General features: G+C 39.5%; 1 protein-coding gene across 3 annotated transcripts in view; it reads right to left on the bottom strand.

The window, feature by feature from the left end:
* CHPT1 (choline phosphotransferase 1) overlaps nucleotides 1-19,357 on the bottom strand; it is a 41,591-nt gene extending 22,234 nt beyond the window's left edge. For all 3 annotated transcript variants that reach the window (XM_008579688.1, XM_008579690.1, XM_008579689.1), the window contains exon 1: nucleotides 19,217-19,357. In XM_008579688.1, coding sequence (XP_008577910.1) covers nucleotides 19,217-19,354 — 138 coding nt within the window. In that variant the 5' untranslated portion in view covers nucleotides 19,355-19,357. The remainder of the gene's footprint in view (nucleotides 1-19,216) is intronic.
* Between the last annotated feature and the right edge of the window lie 6 nt (nucleotides 19,358-19,363).

Genomic DNA, 19,363 nt, shown 5'->3' with positions numbered 1-19,363 from the left:
TGAGCGGGAACCGGTCTGTATGTGGGATCCGAACCCTCGGCGGGAGCGCCTCCGCGCTTCCCAAGCGGCGCACTAGCGCAGTGTGCCACCGGGCCGGCCCAGAATAAATATATTTAAAAAACCCACCACAGTACGTTATAATCAAATCACTGAAACCAGTAATAAAGAGAAAATCATAAAAGAAGCCAGGGAAAAAAGACATATCACATATAGAAACACAGATAATAACGAGAGGAAAAAGTCAGTAAACTTGAAGACAGATCAATAAATTATCCAATTTGAACAACAGAAAAAAAGATTCTAATAATGACCGTTCTTTTCTTTTAGCACTTTATAAATATATTCCACTTCCTCAGGGACTTGTGTGATAACAGCAATGGTTGGCCCAGAATTCTACATCTCGGAGAGGAAGTATAGCAAGATTAAGAACTAGGATTTGAAGTTAGATCTGTGTTTGAGTCCTTGGCTCTGTCATTTAATAGCCATGTGACCTTGGGCAAGTCATTTAACCTCTTCAAGCCTACATTACCTCATCTGTAAGATGAGAATAATACTTAGAGAGGCACGCCTCATTTTATCGCACTTCACTTTACTGCATTTCACAAATACTGTATGTTTTTTACAAATAGAAGGTTTGTGGCAACCCTGTGTCTAGCAAGTGTATCGACACCATATATCCAACAGTGTGCACTCAGTTCATGTCTCTCTGTCATTTTTTTGGTAGTTCTTGCAATATTTCAAACTTTCTCATTATTATATCTGTTACAGTGGTCTGTGATCAGTGATCTTTGATGTTACTATTTTTTTTTTTTTTTGTCTTTTTTCCGTGTCCGGCAACGGATCGCAACCCTCAGTGTCGCCCCCGTACCGGACCAGGGACCGGCAACGGGATTGCAAGCCTCGGTGTTGCTCCCGTGCCTCGCTCAGCCAGTGAGCGGGAACCGGTCTGCATGTGGGATCCGAACCCTCGGACGGGAGCGCCGCCGCGCTTCCCAAGCGGTGCACTATCCAGTGTGCCACCGGGCCGGCCCTGATGTTACTATTGTAATTGTTTTGGGGTGCCGTGAACTGCACTCATGAACTGACCTAATCAATAAATGTTGTACATGTTCTAAATGCTCCACACTTACTGTTCCCCTGTCTCTCACCCTCTCCAAGAGCATCCCTATTCTCCGAGACACAACAATATTGAAATTAGGCCAATTAATAACACTACAATGGCCTTTTAGTGCTCAAGTGAAAGAGTCACATGTCTCTCACTTTAGATCAAAAGCTAGAAATGATTAAGCTTAGTGAGGAAGACATGTCAAAAACCGAGATAGGCCAAAAGCAAAAGCTAGGCCTCTTGCGCCAGTTAGCCAAGTTGTGAATGCAAAGGAAAAGCTCTTGAAGGAAATTAAAAGTGCTACTCCAGTGAACACATGAACGATAAGAAGGCAAAACAGCCTTATTGCTCATGTGGAGAAAGTTTCAGTGGTCTGGATAGAAGATCAAACCAGCCACAATACTCCCTTTATGCCAAAGCCTAATCCAAAGAAGGGCCCTAACTCTCTTCAACTCTATGATGGCTGCGAGAGGAGAGGAAGCTGCAGAAGAAAAGTTTGAAGTTAGCAAAGGTTGGTTCATGAGGTTTAAACAAAGATGACATCTCCAAAACATACAAGTGCAAGGTGAAGCAGCAAGTGCTGATGTAGAAGCTGCACCAAGTTACCCAGAAGATCTAGCTAAGATCACTGATGAAGTGGCGACACTAAACAAGATTTTCAGTGTACATAAAACAGCCTTATATTGGAAGAAGATACCATCTAGTACTGCCATAGCTAGAAAGAATAAGTCAAAGCCTTGCTTCAAAGCTTCAAAGGACAGGCTGACTGTCTTGTCAGGGGCAAGTGCAATTGTTGGCTTTAAGTTGAAGCCAATGCTCATGTACCACTCGAAAATCCTAGGGTGCTTGAGAGTTATACCAAATTTATTCTACTTATGCTCTATAAATGGAAAAACAAAGCCTAGATAACAGTACATCTGTTTACAGCATCATTTACTGAATGTTTTAAGCCCACTCTTGAGAAAAAAAGATTCCTTTCAAAATATTACTGCTCATTGACAATGTGCCTGATGGAGATGTACAAGGAGATTAATGCTGTTTTCATGACTGCTAATACAATGTACATTCTGTGGTCCACAGATCAAGGAGTAATTTTGACTTTCAAGTCTTATTATTTAAGAAATTCCTTTCTTAAGGCTAAAGCTGCCATAGATAGTGATTTCTCTGATGGGTCTGGACAAAGTAATTTGAAAACCTTCTGGAAGGGATTCACCATTCTAGGTATCATTAAAAGCATTCATGATTCATGGGAGGAGGTCAAAATATCAACATTAACAGGGGTTTGGAAGAAGTTGATTCCAATCCTTATGGATGACTTTGAGGGGTTGAAGACTTCAGTCAAGGAAGTAACTGCAGATATGGCAGAAATAGCAAGAGAACTAGAATTAGAAGTGGAGCTCGAAGATGTGACCGAATTGCTGCAATCTCATAAACTAATGAATAAGGAGTTGCTTTTTATGGCTAAGCAAAGAAAGTAGTTTCTTGAGATGGAATCTACTCCTGGTGAAGATGCTATGAGCATTGTTGAAATGATAACAAAAGATTTAGAATATTACATAAACTTAGTTGATAAAGCAGCAGCAGGGTTGAGAGGACTGACACCTGTTTTGAAAGATGTTCTACTGTGGGTAAAATGCTATCGAACATCATTGCATGCTACAAAGAAATTTTTTGTGAAAGAAAGCGTCAATTGTCTGACAAACTTCATTGTTGTCTTATTTCAAGAAATTGCCACAGCCACCTCAACCTTTGGCAACCACCACTCTGATCAGTCAGCAGCCATCAACATCAAGGCAAGACCCTCCATTAGCAAAAAGATAAGACTCGCTGAATGAAGGCTCAGATGATTGTTAGCATTTTTTAGCAATAAAGTATTTTAAATCAAGGTATGTACATTGATTTTTAAACATAATGCTATTGCACACTTAATAAACTACAGTATAGTGTAAACTATGTACAGTATAGTATATTTTATATATATATAGTATATAGTATAGTCTAACTTTTATATGCACTGTGAAATCAAAAAAATTGTGTGACTCGCTTTATTGCAATATCCACTTTATTGCACTGGTCTGGAATCGACCCACAATATCTCTGAGGTATGCTTGTAGTTGTATCTGGTGAAAAATTATTGGATAGTTTTTTACACACAGCCTGGAATATAGTAAGTGCTCAACAAAAGCTACTATTATTGAATTGTGTTTTGCATTCTTTTAGTAGCAAATATAATTTTTTAAATACCAACCTATATATGGTTTATGTGGTAATTCTACAAATATTCAATCAACCTGATTACCCCATTCCTTAATCTTTCTAAGTAAATAAAAGTTTACTTTGAACTATCCTCAACAAAAATTCCACCATTTGTTAATATTAGATGCCCAATACTACTAATGATTGTACTCCTAATTGCTTAAAAGGATATACTGTCTCTCTTATTTTAAAAAAAAGCAGTATAAAATAGACATAATTTAGGGGCCGGCCCGGTGGTGCACTGGATAGTGCGCCGCTTGGGAAGCGACATAATTTAAGAAGATAAGTCAACTGAGTTACAAACATTAAAATGTTACAAACATTCATATTAAAATTGAGCATATTTTTTAAAGCTTATCTGGAAATTATGAAACAATTTTACAAGTGGCTAAAAAACAGAGAATTGAGAAATCATCATTACAGTACAAAAATGAAAAAAACAAAAATGGAAAACAATACACTAGAATCTCTTGAAAGAATCCCAAAGTATTTTGCAAAGAATAATCCTGTTAATCCTTTTCAAACTAGCAAATTCTTTTTTTTTCCTTTTTGTCTTTTTTCGTGTCTGGCAACGGATCACAACCCTCAGTGTCGCGCCCGTACCGGACCGGGACCGGCAACGGGATCGCAACCCTCGGTGTTGCGCCCGCACCTCGCTCAGCCAGTGAGCAGGAACCGGTCTGTATGTGGGATCCGAACCCTCGGCGGGAGCGCCACCGCACTTCCAAGCGGCGCACTGTAGCAGTGCGCCTCCGGGCCAGCCCAAGAAAATTATTTTTTAAAAAATAAATTTTAGGGCCGGCCCGGTGGCGCACTGGATAGTGCACCGCTTGGGAGGCGCGGCGGTGCTCCCGTCCGAGGGTTCGGATCCCATGTACAGACCGGTTCCCGCTCGCTGGCTGAGCGAGGCGCGGGAGCAGCGCCGAGGCTTGCGATCCCGTTGCCGGTCCCCGGTCCGGGGCAGGGGCAGCACTGAGGGTTGCGATCCGTTGCCGGACACGGAAAAAAGACAAAAGACAAAAAATAAATAAATAAATAAATAAAAAATAAATTTTATTGTGTATATTTAAGGCATACAACATGATATTATGGGATACATATAGACGGTAAAAAGGTTTCTATAGTGAAGCAAATTAACATGTCATCACCTCACATAGTTACCCCTTTTTTGTTATTGTTGTTTTTGTGGCAAAAGCAGCTAAAATCTACTCATGTAACACAAATCCCGTACATACTACAATTCTATTACCTAAAGTCTTCATGTTGTACATTAGAGTTCTAGATTGGTTCATCCTACGTATCTGCTACTCTGTATCCTTTGACCTGCATCTCTCTATTCCCCTACCCCCATCAACCACTGTTTTATTCCCTATCTCTGTTTAAATATATATATGTATAAATACATATTTTATACTTATTTTAGATTCCAAATATAAGTGAGATCATGCAATATTTTTCTTTCCTTGTCTGGCTTATTTCACTTAGCATAATGTCCTTCAAGCTCATCCAAGCTATGGCAAATGACAAGACGTCGTTCTTTTTTAAGACTAAATAATACTCCATTGTATATTTGTATCACGGTTTCTTTGTCCATTTGTCCATCGATGTACACTTAGGTTGTTTCCATATTATGGCTATTGTGAATGCTGCAATGAACATAACAATGCAGATATCTTTATGAGGTAGTATTTAATTTCCTTTGGGTATGTGCCCAGAAGAGGGATTGCTGGCTAATATGGTAGTTAAATAAAAAAATAGAACAATTAAAAATAGAACTATTTTTAATTTCTTTAGAAACCTCTATACTGTTTTCCATAATGGCTGTACCAATCTACATTCCCGCCAATGGTCGATGTTCAAGAGTTCTCTTTTTTCCACACCCTTGTCAACATTTGCTACCTTTTGATTTTTTGATAAAAGCCATCCTAACAGGTGTATGGTAGTATCTCATAGTGGTTTTGATTTGCATTTGTTGATTAATGATGTTGAGCATCTTTTCATATACCTGTTGGCCATTTTTATGTCTTTGGAGAAATGTCTATTCAGGTCTTTTAGCCATTTTTTAACTGGGTTATTTAGTTTTCCAATACTGAGTTGTAAGTTCTTTATAAATTTTGGATATTAAACCCTTATCAGATATATGGTTTGCAAATATTTTTCCCAATCTATAGGCTGCTATTTCATTTTGTTGATTGTTTCCTTTGCTGTGCAGAAGTTTTTTTAGTTTAATGAAGTCCCATTTATTTATTTTTGCTTTTGTGGCCTGAGCTTTTGGTGTGTGATAGCCAATAACGCATTGCCAAGGCCAGCGTCCAGGAGCTTTTCCCCTATGTTCTCTTCTACGAGTTTTATATAGTGTCTGATCTTATATTTAGGTCTTTTATCCACTTTGAGTTGATTTTTGTGTGGTATAAGAATGGGTCCAATTTCATTCTTTTGCATGTGGAAATCCATTTTCCCAGCAACATTTATTGAGAAGACATTGTATCTTCTTTGTGCCCTTGTCGAAAATTAGTTGCTGTATCTAACCAGGAAATTCTTACCCATTTTATTCTACTGTGAAAAATTATATTGTTTTAATTTTGATGATAAAATGAGAGGAAAGTTATACTTCAAATATATGTAAAATTGGAAGTTGAATTTATTAAAATTTCTGGAATAAACATAAAATGTCATTTTTCTTTTATCATTTATTTTCCATCAAATATTCTTCTCCCAAATGATAGACTCCTGAAACTAAATTGTCTACTTGAGGGATCTTCCATTTCTCCCTTCTATACAACTTTTTAGACTGAACATCTAGAGCTTCTCAAGGACTGTTCCCAAAGGTCAACATTAAAAGCTTAATTCTGACCGCTGATCTGAGAGACTGGCTGCAGGGAGGTCTAATGGTCAAGGTGTTAAGAGAAATCCTACTGAAATAAATTTGGTTACTTCTTCACACCACAGTTGGGAGTGGGCTCTGAAGTTGTTTAAAACTGCTTCATTAGGGCCGGCCCGTGGCTCACTCGGTAGAGTGCGGTGATCCATCAAGAAGACATAACAATCATAAATATATATGCACCCAATGTTGGAGCAGCCAGATTTATAAAACAAACTCTATTAGACCTAAAGAAGGATAGTAGAGGAGTTAAGATTTAAAGTTTAAGTAGGAGGAATTTAACAGGGAAAAGAAGAGGAGGTCTAGGCAGAAACCAAGGTAGAGGCCTGAAAGTGAAAGGATTACTCATGAATCAGTGGCTAGATCCATGTTCCTACAGCTGAAGATCCATAGGAAATTATAAGAGGTTAAGACTGAGAAGGTCATACGATCTTGAACAGTACAACAAAGGGCTTTTTAAATGTATTAATTAATTTCTTACAGAAATCCACAGAGGCAGCGCAGTTATTATCATGTTCTTTTTATTAAAGATGAAAGTGAAACTTAGGGAGAAGTGATAATTCACATCAAGGCAAGCAGCTAGGCTGGGTCCAGGAATCAAACACGGTTTCTGACTTGCCCTACAATATGACATCTGTCCTGCCACAGGCTACAAAAACTGGATGGAACTTCTTACCTGAATTCATCACAAACTACCTATTCCATGAAACCTGATGAGAAGCACCTTCCCCCTTACACAACACAATTGCAAGTGAGCCACAGGAAATGCTACAAGCCACGAAAGGTCTGTATCCTTTTCCAGAAAGGCACACTGATCTGCCAATACCTGGCTCACTCCTTTTCCAAGTCTTTCCAAGTTTTTTCAGTCTTCCAAAGCCTCAGGAGCCAGACCTATCTTCTCTTTTCCTTTCAGGCATCATCTCTGTTCCCAGCTGGAAGGAATTAAATAGTTTGCATTTTTCCAACTTATTTTCTAACCTGTTATCTCTGCAAACAGATTAGGAGTCCACATGGCCAGGCACAGCAGGACACTTTCCTTCCAGGAGTCTTTCCAAAAAAGGTACAGTTTACAGAAGAGACTCCTGAAGGAAGCAGGATCACAGAGCCACCCCAACTCAATTCTAGTTTTCATGTGAACTTATTTTCAAAAATTTAAAATTTAAGGACTGAAAAATCAGGCTTGGATTGTGAATTACAAAGTCATAAGCAATATATCAGACTACTTCTACAGAAGGAATCTATTCCAAATAGTAAAACTTCTTCAGGTAATATTAGATTCCTAACATTCAAAGTTTTTAATTATATAGTTTTCATAATATCTACTGTTTCTTTAAGATCAGAACTTAACAATATATCATAGGAATCTTTCCACGTCAAACACAGAGATCTACATCATTCTTGTTAACGACTGCATGGTTTTCAGTTATGTGGGTATATCATAATTTAGGTTATTATATAAGTTTATTCTAGAAAACAAAATAATTACAAAGAATCAATCATAACCCCTAGTCATATTTAAAAAGTCCTCCACTGATAAATTTAAATTGTTTTCAGTTACACCACTGAAAAAGAGCTATATAAAAAGTATTTGGAAAATTTTACCTTTTCTAGTTACTTGAATTCTTTATAGAATTCTATTATTCATTATAGCATTAGAGAAAATTAGATTATGATTTTAAGACTTCCTCAGTGCTTTCTAAGAACACCGTAATTGCATAGAAGCACCAACAAACTAAACTAACATCCTAGCCTGGAAGTCAAACACTACTACCTTAGTCTCAAAGGCACAAAGCTTATACTGGAAAAAAGAAAACTGAGTCTGGTGGTCTGTCAATTTACTTAATTTTCACACAATTTGCTTTTCTAGAAAACATCCAGAGATGAACTGCACCTCTGACGAAATCCTGTCTACCTTCATTCTAATGAATAGCCCAAGAATATAAGAATCTTAAAGATAAAGGGACCAGGAACAGGCAGTGACCGAAGGACCACTCAGGTGAGAGGAGCCATCTACTTTTCTTTTTCTTTGCCCACAACCCTGCAACTCATTGCCTTGTCCACAAACAAAAAGAGAAACAACACTAGTACCTTCAGTTTGCCCTCTCTAATCAAAGCTCCCCCCAAACCAAAATTAATTTTTCTCTTCTTTTTTTCATTTCTTTGTATTTTAATTGATAAATGCAAATCTGCCAACAAAACGGAACATAACAACAACAAAAAGAACAACATTCATGAATGTCCACAGGCTCCAAACTATCCGATGTTGTCAAATAGCACCATAGGAGTTGCATGTCTAAACACAAGCTCATAAAATGCATCTCACTGAGTGGTACTATCAATGATAAGGTTCAGTCATTCTCTTATTTATGGCCTAATGCTCCCTGAAAAATTAAACATAACTTTGAGCAAATGTAGATTATTGAGTGGTGTACATTCTAAAAAAACTTATGGTGTCAGTATTTCTAAGGTATTAGGTGTCTGATTATACATTTAAAAAACAGTAGTCAGGATATAAGAGAGCAGGATAAACTTGTAGCGTGTTTTAGGAAACTTTAAAAAAAATGACTAGTGTTTATCCACAAGTACTTCAATGATGCTGATGAAACTGGACATGTTTAATATGCATGCAATTCATCTGAAAGGACAATGATGCTTTAAGAAACCTTGACAGTGAGAACAGATTGACTATATTATTAGAACATGGAAATAACATCACAAAATGAGATCTTTTCTAATTAGAAAAAAAAATTTCTCCACAATTTTGAAAGTTGTACCTTTACCGATCTCTTGCAAAAAACAAGCCAATACATACATAAACAAATATTTTTCCCTCTGATTAATTCTGCCATTATTCTTTTTGATGAAAGACCATTTCTTCCTTTTTTTTATTGAATCATAATTGATTATACATATTTCTGGGATTCAATGTTGACATATGTTGATCAAATCAATATTACTAGTATGTATATTGTTACAAATCATACTTATTCTTTATGCCCCTTGTTCAATTTCTCCCTATCCCCCTCTTCCTCCCCCCGCCCACTGATAACCTTAGATTTCTTCTCTCCCTCTGAAAGAGTAATGGTTACTCTGTTGATTTGTTGCCTAGATGATCTGTCCAGTGCTGAGTGGTGTGTTCAGGTCCCCCAATATTATCAGAGAAGATGCTTCTCTGTCACTCTGGAATGGGCTTTGTGAAGAGACATCCTCTTCTTTTCTTTGGTCTCTACTTGTGACTCTCCTTGTGTCAATGCACTCCAGTGGCTGGCAGCGCATCTGCGTGGTGGTTGTGATATCTAGTCACTTTTGCAGCAGCCAAGATAACTTGGTGGCTATGGTGGGCCACCCACATGGAGGCGATGTTTTTGGCATGCTCCTTGGCGCTGGTGGTGTGCCTCGTTGTGGGTGGGGGGTCTGGTCCCCAGCACTATACCTCAGGTCCCCTGGTGGGCCCTGAGGCGCTGGTGGTGTGCCTGGGCTGGAACTAATTTTTTGTCCTTTGCTTACTTTTAAAACAGGGGAACTTCCTGTGGTAACCAGTACTTGAGCTGTGTTATTGAGCTAAATGGGTGCTTTGCTGCTATTTCCCTAGGGAAGACTTTTTGTGCAGCTCAGGATTTAATGGTTGACCTTATAGGTACTTGCGGCTTTCCAGAAACAAGGTGCACCTGGGTTGTGTATAAACTCTGATCTGGGCCTGAATCTTTTCAAACTGCACTCCATGCAATTCTGCATTCCCAACCAGTCTCCTCTTTGTGGGCCTGCACTGATTGGGGGGTGGATCGGCTGTCCTTCCTGTGTCCCAGTGTTCTCCTGGTGGGCCTGTCTACCCCACTGCCCGTGCTCCAAACACTTCCCATGGGACGGGCCCAGCACCGGTCCCTTGTGATGACTCACCGGCCTCTGAATAGCTCCCCTTTTTCAACTGTTCTGGCTCCTTGCTATTAGTGGTCTTGCTGTCCTTGGGGCTACCAAGGCCCTCTTTTCCCCTGCCACCTCCAAGCAACTCCATCTGAAGGGCACAGCTGTGGCTTCTGCTGGCTCCTGGTCTGTGCGCTCAGCAGTTCTAGCCTTAAAGCAGCCACAGCCCAAAACACTCTGAGCAGTTTTTTCCTTCTCTCATCATGGTTTCTCCCACCTTCATGAACTCTGTAGGTCTCTCCTCCTCTTCCCCTGAGCTCCAGTGGCCCCAGCTTGGCTGTTGTTAAATTTTTATAGTTGTAAATTGGTTGATTTGTGGAAGACAGTGACGCTGGGGACTGTCTATTCCACCATCTTGACCAGAACCTCAACTTTTCTCTTCTCTTTTCCTCATTCCTTCTCACCTAACAAATTTCCTTTTCTAGGGTAAAATGACTAAAGCAGACAAGGGCAAAGACTGTGTCTTTCTTGCTCGCTGCTACATTCCCAGTACTCTAGCACAGTGACTGGCACAGAGTATTGTATATGTTCAACAAATGTCCCCAAGTCAATGGACCAAGGGTAACAATGAAGGTCTTCATACAAAAATAAAATTTCAATTTGTACAATAGGACCATTTAGGGCAGGGCTTTCATGTGCTCCAGGCTCCTCTGGCTGCCCATCCCAAACTAATCTTAGAAGAAGTAAAATATATGGAGTTAACACAAGCTCTTCACCCACTACTAAGTTTTTCACAGCCTAGTTCTCAACCCCCCCAACTTCATACTCCAGATCCACTCCATCCACAAAGTCCTCTTGTCCAGCTTGTTTATTTCTGACTTGATATTGTCTCATAGCTGTTCCCTTTTTAAACACTCTTCCCTAGGGAGAAATCAAAGAGCACCAACATATCTATCTCCAGTCACTATATTCCTACCTATTGCACTTAAAAAAAAAATGCCTTCTACAAATATTTATTTTTCAGGGTTAAAGCAGCCTTTGCAAATACATAGGCTTTCTGTTGTACCCAGCATGCTCATTAGATCATTGGTATCTCAAGCTTACAAATATATGAAACTATACAATGATGGTAGTGTTCATGACCTTATAACAATGCACTGTTTCTATGGTATAGTTCCCTTGGTTTTAAATTTCACAGGTGGCAGCAACAAGTTAAAAATGCAAAGTTCTGAAATCATCTTAACTAAAGGTTAATAAAGGAGAAACCTTATTTAGCCAAGGGAAGAGGTTCTACATAAGTCATTAATTTTTTCACAATTGTAGCCTACCATTTCTTCAAATCATCTTAACTAAAGGTTAATAAAGGAGAAACCTTATTTAACCAAGGGAAGAGGTTCTACATAAGTCATTAATTTTTTCACAATTGTAGCCTACCATTTCTTCAAATAAGTCAATTGTAAGATCTTTAAATCTATAATAAAAATGAATGGAAACAGGTGGAAAATTCTTATAGAATCAAGGCTTTCCACTTCAAAATCCTTACTTTATGGAAATTTATATCTTCATAATCATATGGAAGCATAAGATACTATCACTGTAAGATTAAAGGAAACTAAATTACTATATCAATTTAGTTATTAATAACTGGAAACTGAAGCATGATGATATTTTATTTTGTTTTTTTAAAGTGATAATTCCTTCTACTTTTGCCTATAAAATCATAGACTTGATATGCTAGCTATTTTTAAAATACATTACATTTTTCTAAAATACATTAAAATCAATATATAAATATTAAAATGAAAAGTTTACCTATGAATCACCTAAAATTATCTGATGTAGTATCAGTATTAATAACAACAATTACTAACATTTATTGAGCTCCTTCCATATACCAGACACTTTTATAAGCACTTTATATGTAATAATTCATTTAATTCTCACAACAGACAGTGCTACTGTTTCCCCTATACTAAGGTTAATGCTCTGTGTCCTCTGCCATGGAGGGCTGTGTGATCCATTAGCATCCTTCCCACCTGGCTGACTGGCCATTAAGTGACTAAATTCATAGGTCACATCTCTTTCTCTCTCTCATTAAAACAACCCTCACTGTGTGGGAACAGAGTATCTCTGTTCCCTTATGAAGCCCAATCATTTGAAGGATTCATTTCCTGCCTGAAGTTCCACCTAGAGCTCCATTCCCCCAGGAAGTGAAACCAAGCTCTGTATGATACTTCCTGTTTATCTCACTTTAATGGTTCCTGCTTTCCTGTACTGTGGAACAGAAAGAAAGGTGCCCCACCCCTGATGCTACAGAGAGGCCAGAATGCTTATAACTCAGATATGGGTTTTTTTTTTAGTGCTTTCCCAGAAGCTAGAATAGTGCATGCACCTAAGGGCTCAGTTAATACTTATTACTGAGACCAGCTTGGAACCTTTCTTGGGTCCTAGAGTTTCCTCTCTCTCTCTCATTTCACTTTTTTTAAAAAAAAGTTTTATTGAATCATAATTGATTATACATATTTTGGGGGTTCAATGTTGAGATACATTGATCAAATCAATATTACTAGCATATATATTGTTACAAATATACTTACTTCATGCCCCTTGTCCAATCTCTCCCCTTCCCTCGCTCCCTCCCCCCTCACCCCTCTAATTACCCTAGATTTCTTCTCTCCTTCTGAAAGAATAATGGTTAGTCTGTTGATTTGTTGCCTAGATGATCTGTCCAATGCTGAGAGGTGTGTTCAGTCCCCCAATATTATCGTAGAGAAGATGCTTCTTCTGTCACTCTGAAATGGGCTTTGTGGAAGAGAGACATCCTCATCTTTTCTTTGGTTGCTGCTTGATGACTCTCCTTGTATCAATGCACTCCAGTGGCTGGTGGACCATCTGTGTGGTGGTTGTGATGTTTAGCCACTTTTGCGGCAGCCGAGGTTATTGTGGTGGCTATGGTGGGCCACCCACATGGAGGTGATGTTTTTGGTATGCCCCTTGGTGCTGGTGGTGTGCCTGGTTGTGTGTGGGGGGGGGTGTTTCCCACTCCATGCCTCAGGTACATCGCTGGGCCCCGAGGCACTGGCGGTGTGCTTGGTTGGGGGGAGGGAACGGGTCCGGTCCCTAGCTCCATCCTCCATCCCCGGGTGGGCTCCAAGGTGCTGGCGGTGTGCCTGTACATAGGCTTTCTGTTGTACCCAGCATGCTCATTAGATCATTGGTATCTCAAGCTTACAAATATATGAAACTATACAATGATGGTAGTGTTCATGACCTTATAACAATGCACTGTTTCTATGGTATAGTTCCCTTGGTTTTAAATTTCACAGGTGGCAGCAACAAGTTAAAAATGCAAAGTTCTGAAATCATCTTAACTAAAGGTTAATAAAGGAGAAACCTTATTTAACCAAGGGAAGAGGTTCTACATAAGTCATTAATTTTTTCACAATTGTAGCCTACCATTTCTTCAAATAAGTCAATTGTAAGATCTTTAAATCTATAATAAAAATGAATGGAAACAGGTGGAAAATTCTTATAGAATCAAGGCTTTCCACTTCAAAATCCTTACTTTATGGAAATTTATATCTTCATAATCATATGGAAGCATAAGATACTATCACTGTAAGATTAAAGGAAACTAAATTACTATATCAATTTAGTTATTAATAACTGGAAACTGAAGCATGATGATATTTTATTTTGTTTTTTTAAAGTGATAATTCCTTCTACTTTTGCCTATAAAATCATAGACTTGATATGCTAGCTATTTTTAAAATACATTACATTTTTCTAAAATACATTAAAATCAATATATAAATATTAAAATGAAAAGTTTACCTATGAATCACCTAAAATTATCTGATGTAGTATCAGTATTAATAACAACAATTACTAACATTTATTGAGCTCCTTCCATATACCAGACACTTTTATAAGCACTTTATATGTAATAATTCATTTAATTCTCACAACAGACAGTGCTACTGTTTCCCCTATACTAAGGTTAATGCTCTGTGTCCTCTGCCATGGAGGGCTGTGTGATCCATTAGCATCCTTCCCACCTGGCTGACTGGCCATTAAGTGACTAAATTCATAGGTCACATCTCTTTCTCTCTCTCATTAAAACAACCCTCACTGTGTGGGAACAGAGTATCTCTGTTCCCTTATGAAGCCCAATCATTTGAAGGATTCATTTCCTGCCTGAAGTTCCACCTAGAGCTCCATTCCCCCAGGAAGTGAAACCAAGCTCTGTATGATACTTCCTGTTTATCTCACTTTAATGGTTCCTGCTTTCCTGTACTGTGGAACAGAAAGAAAGGTGCCCCACCCCTGATGCTACAGAGAGGCCAGAATGCTTATAACTCAGATATGGGGTTTTTTTTTAGTGCTTTCCCAGAAGCTAGAATAGTGCATGCACCTAAGGGCTCAGTTAATACTTATTACTGAGACCAGCTTGGAACCTTTCTTGGGTCCTAGAGTTTCCTCTCTCTCTCTCATTTCACTTTTTTTAAAAAAAAGTTTTATTGAATCATAATTGATTATACATATTTTGGGGGTTCAATGTTGAGATACATTGATCAAATCAATATTACTAGCATATATATTGTTACAAATATACTTACTTCATGCCCCTTGTCCAATCTCTCCCCTTCCCTCGCTCCCTCCCCCCTCACCCCTCTAATTACCCTAGATTTCTTCTCTCCTTCTGAAAGAATAATGGTTAGTCTGTTGATTTGTTGCCTAGATGATCTGTCCAATGCTGAGAGGTGTGTTCAGTCCCCCAATATTATCGTAGAGAAGATGCTTCTTCTGTCACTCTGGAATGGGTTTTGTGTAAAGAGACATCCTCTTCTTTTCTTTGTCTCTGCTAGTGACTCTTGTGTGAATGCAAACAAATAACTCTGTACTATGTAGTAACCAGGCAACTATAATGTGAGTTATCTAAACAGGGAATAAACCATTTCTTAAGGTCTTTCTGGCTTCCTCAGGTATACTTGCTTTTCGGCTCAATTTTCTATCATCATAAACAAAAGAAATGCGTTAGTCAATGCTCTTTGACCTGGCCCTAAGCTAGACACCTGTCTGCTATAAACATACTCTTAATAGAGATGCTGACATGGATTTATATATACAGATAAGAAGGCAGGGCAAAAACATTTAATCAAATAAGTAAAAAGGAATGAAGTCACAGTTTACATCAGTCAAAAATAAGAGTATGGAGTGAGTGTTTTGTAGTAGAGAATGCTACTAGTCTGGAGCTAGAGGAACTCAATTTGAATCACTAAGTTATCACATATAAATGTAGGAACTGCATTAAATAAGATTTAAGGTCCTTTCAAACTCTAAGAAACTGTGATTCCATTTTAGGATTAGGTGGCCGAGGAATGGGGACCAGGATTACAAACATAGATTGGTGTTCAGATAGAATTGCTTTATCAAGATGAGAAGGAGACAGTTCAGTTCCTATTTTCTTCATTCACCCTACGACTTGCTTACTCTCCTCAAACTTACACAGGCCAAACAATTGGTAAATATTTAATACAAGAACAGCTAACACTAATGGTTGAAAACCATCATTTCTCAAGATTATACTGTTTTTTCATTCATGCAGTCAATAATTTAGCAAATATTTACTAAGCATTTGCTTCATGCAAGGCACTGTGCTATGGAGGTTATACAAATGTGCAATTGCTGTCTTAATTTAAAATCTGGGGCTGGCCCGGTGGTGCACTTGGTAGAGTGCGGCACTCCCGCCGAGGGTTTGGATCCCATATAGAGACCTGTCCGCTAGGTTCGGATCCCATATAGAGACCTGTCCGCTCGCTGGTTGAGCGCGGTGCGGGCACGACACCAAGGGTTGCGATCCTGTTGCCGGTCGCGGTACGGGGTTTGGATCCCATATAGAGACCTGTCCGCTCGCTGGTTGAGCGCGGTGCGGGCACGACACCGAGGGTTGCGATCCTGTTGCCGGTCGCGGTACGGGCGCGACACTGAGGGTTGCGATCCCGTTACCGGTCATGAAAAAAGACAAAAAAAAAAAAATGAAAATCTGGTGGGTTGTCCTACTCAATAAGGACACACATAACTAAAATAAAATGAAATCCACAGGAGAGCTACAAAGCCATACAAAGGAGGCATAGCTTTCTGGCTTGGAATCCTGATCCCCACTTAAAGCTATGTGACCCTAGAAGAGATTAATTTCCCTTCAGTTTCCTAATCTGTGAAATGAGGATATTAACAGTGCCTTATTCATAAGGTTGTTGAGAGGATTGAATGTTATAATGGAACAAAAGCAGCTTAAACTTTTGCCACAGTAAATATCTCATAAATGTTAGTTATCATTATGGGAGTTCAGAGGATTAAGTGGTTGATTTGACTTGGGAAAAGGAAGAAAAATTTCATATGTAGGTAGTGTTAGAATTAGGCATTGAAGATGGGTAGGAAGTTGGATAAGTGGGGCAGGAGAAAGGAAGAGGAAGGAGAAAAGAGAGGGACATGAAGGAGGGAAATCATTGCTATAGTAAGTAGTGCAATTGGACTGGGGTGGGAAGTTCCTTAACAGAAATAATGGCTGAAAAGCAGTCCAGAGCACCATTGCAGAAGCTTAATATAAATCACAACTTTTTTTTTATTAGTTTCCCTTCATTCCCAGTTATGTCCACAGTAGTTAAAAATATATCAAATATTATTATTAATATAAATATATAGCCAACATTACAGCCTATATGAGTAGATAAGCCCAAGCATCTAAATCCAAAAACCATACTGTTTTTTCTGACCCTTTCTAAAAGCAATCTGTCAAGTCTGAAAAAGCACTATGAATTCTTAAGTTTGAGGATCAGAAAACAAGTTCCAAGCCAGGTTACTCACTTAACCTCTCTGGGCTCATAAGAGGAAATCTCTTGTGAAAATATATAAACTACTACTGTTTCTTCAGGATGGATAGATAGAAGAAATACTGAGATGGCAGGAAGGCTATTCTAGGAGGGGAAAAACTTGCCAACCTCTTTGAGTTGGTACAAGACATAAATGCCACAATGGATGTGAAAGCACTTTACATACCTGTATTATATAAAAGGTATTTTTCCTGCATACTACATAGAGAAAGGCAGAAACTCCAAACAAGCAGGTGGCAGTACGTAGTAAAAAGAATGAGGTTTGGACTCAGACCAACTTAGATCTGAATCCTAACCGGTCCTAACATTTACTAGTTCTATGACCTTAAGGTGAAATAGTTGGGATCTGCTATGCTCTTTCACACTGCTGGGGTTTTAGCAAACAAGCATTGTGGCTCCTGTAATGGTGTTTCCCCACACTGCTTTAGTCACTTAGAAGCATATGCAGGATCTAATGACATACATTTCATAAACTCTTCTAATTTCATCTTCTTTTAATCCTTATTCCCCTTTGTTGGGCCATTCTACTTTTTAACTTTTTTTTTTTTTTTTTAAAGTGCCTTAAATCCCCATCCCACCCCCTTTTTTTAAAATGAGGCTAAGCCTAAAAATTAAACACAAATTTGCCTCTTCCATCAGGCCCCCCTTTACTCCCCTAAACAGGAGCTCTTGGACTTGTTTGTATGTTCTGCTTTTTATAAGTGCTCAATAAATGGTTCTTAAGTTAACAATAACATTGAAGAATTCATGATTTAATTGGCCAATATCAGAAATATCCAAATGCTGGTAGCCAAACCTAGGCCCAAACAAAATTAATTTAATTATGCATTTTCAGGACATTGTTTAATAATGGTAATATTTTTAATGTGTTGAATAATATTTTTAATTTGTTGAACAAATTATAATTTTCTACATTTATGTGCAAATAATATGTCATTTGGTCCTAACTGCATCCTTGTGAAATTGGCTTGGCAGGCCTTATTTTCTACTTTATAAATGGGAAAACAGACCCAGCAGGTCTGTTATGGCAGAGCTAGTCAGAAGCCAAGTCCTCCACTTCCAACCCACCTATCTTTTCATTCTAATACACTGCTTCTGGGAAATTCTGATAACAGGCTCACTTTTTCCAAACAATATGGAAATGAATAACAATGGGGATGTCTACTAAGAAATATATAATAAATATATCGATCGATTGGCAAGATATTTTAAAATGTAAGCTCTATCAAACATTTTTTACAAAACGGATGCATGGATGGAGAGTATGAAGCATTTCCACTATATTCCTGTTATTTAACCTGAATTCAATCTGTCCTCCACTGGACCTATGCCCAAATATGATTATAAAGGGACTTAACTATTTGGAGGACAAAGAAAAGAAAGCAATGTCACAGAATGTACCATGTAATATTGATCCCATGCACTATAATAAGCCATAGATGGGAGTTGAACCCCACTCACCCCTCGCCCCCCGCTCTCAACCCTGTGCTCCTCTGATTAACAGTTGTCCGAAGCCAACATTATTTGCTCTTCTTACTTTGGACACAGGTCAGATATAATTATTGCTAATAAAATATGTTCGCTTTTATGATCTCTGGGTCGTGATGATAAGGATTGTTGCAATGACAATTCCCTAGTTTGTTTTTCATGAAAAAGTCAATGAAGTAAAGAGGAAGTTACCTCTTAAAAGTAACTTTTCTTTGATCAGTGCTACCAGTAAATTAAGGGTAAGTAGCACAACCTTTGATTACAGCCGGTTATAAAAGTGTCCAAAGAACATCTCGGGCTTGGCCCTTACTCCAGGCAGTCCGGAGATGGCGGTGCTCAGTCCCCAAGGTGCAAAGTACCCGACCGCTGGTCGCACGGGTTGGCGTCGGTTGGGGTGGCGGCGGGACAGGCAGGCCTCCGCCCCTCCGCGACCCCGGGAGGATCTGGGCGGACATGGGCCTGGGGCGGTGACCTTGACAGCCCCTCCGCTCCCCGTGGGGAGGATCGGGATGGTCACGGGACTGGGGCAGTGGAGTTACAGCCTCCGTGCGGCTCGGGGCTCTAAGGGCGCGAGGACAGTGGCCGTGGTCGCCCCTCCGCGGCCCCGGGAAGGCTCAGCCGCTCGGGGGTCTCCGCTCTCCTTTGGCGCCCCTAGCGAGCGGCCCGCAGCGCACCGGGCTGGGGCGGGGAACGCAAGACTCCCGGGACAGCAGTCGGGGCAGCTAGCCCTACCTCCTCGGTGGCCGTGGGGCAGTAGGAGATGAGCACGAGCGTGGTGAGCAGGTTGATGGCGAGGCCGAGGATGGTGATGGTGTTGGGGGCCACCCAGAGCGGGACCCACTGCAGCAGCCAGGTCCAGTAGAGCTGCATCGGCGGCTC

Source organism: Galeopterus variegatus, unplaced genomic scaffold (assembly GCF_000696425.1).
Source record: "Galeopterus variegatus unplaced genomic scaffold, G_variegatus-3.0.2 Scaffold1942, whole genome shotgun sequence".
NCBI lineage: Eukaryota > Metazoa > Chordata > Mammalia > Dermoptera > Cynocephalidae > Galeopterus > Galeopterus variegatus.
The sequence above is the reverse complement of the archived record's forward strand: the minus strand, read 5'-3'. Positions and strand labels throughout refer to the sequence as shown.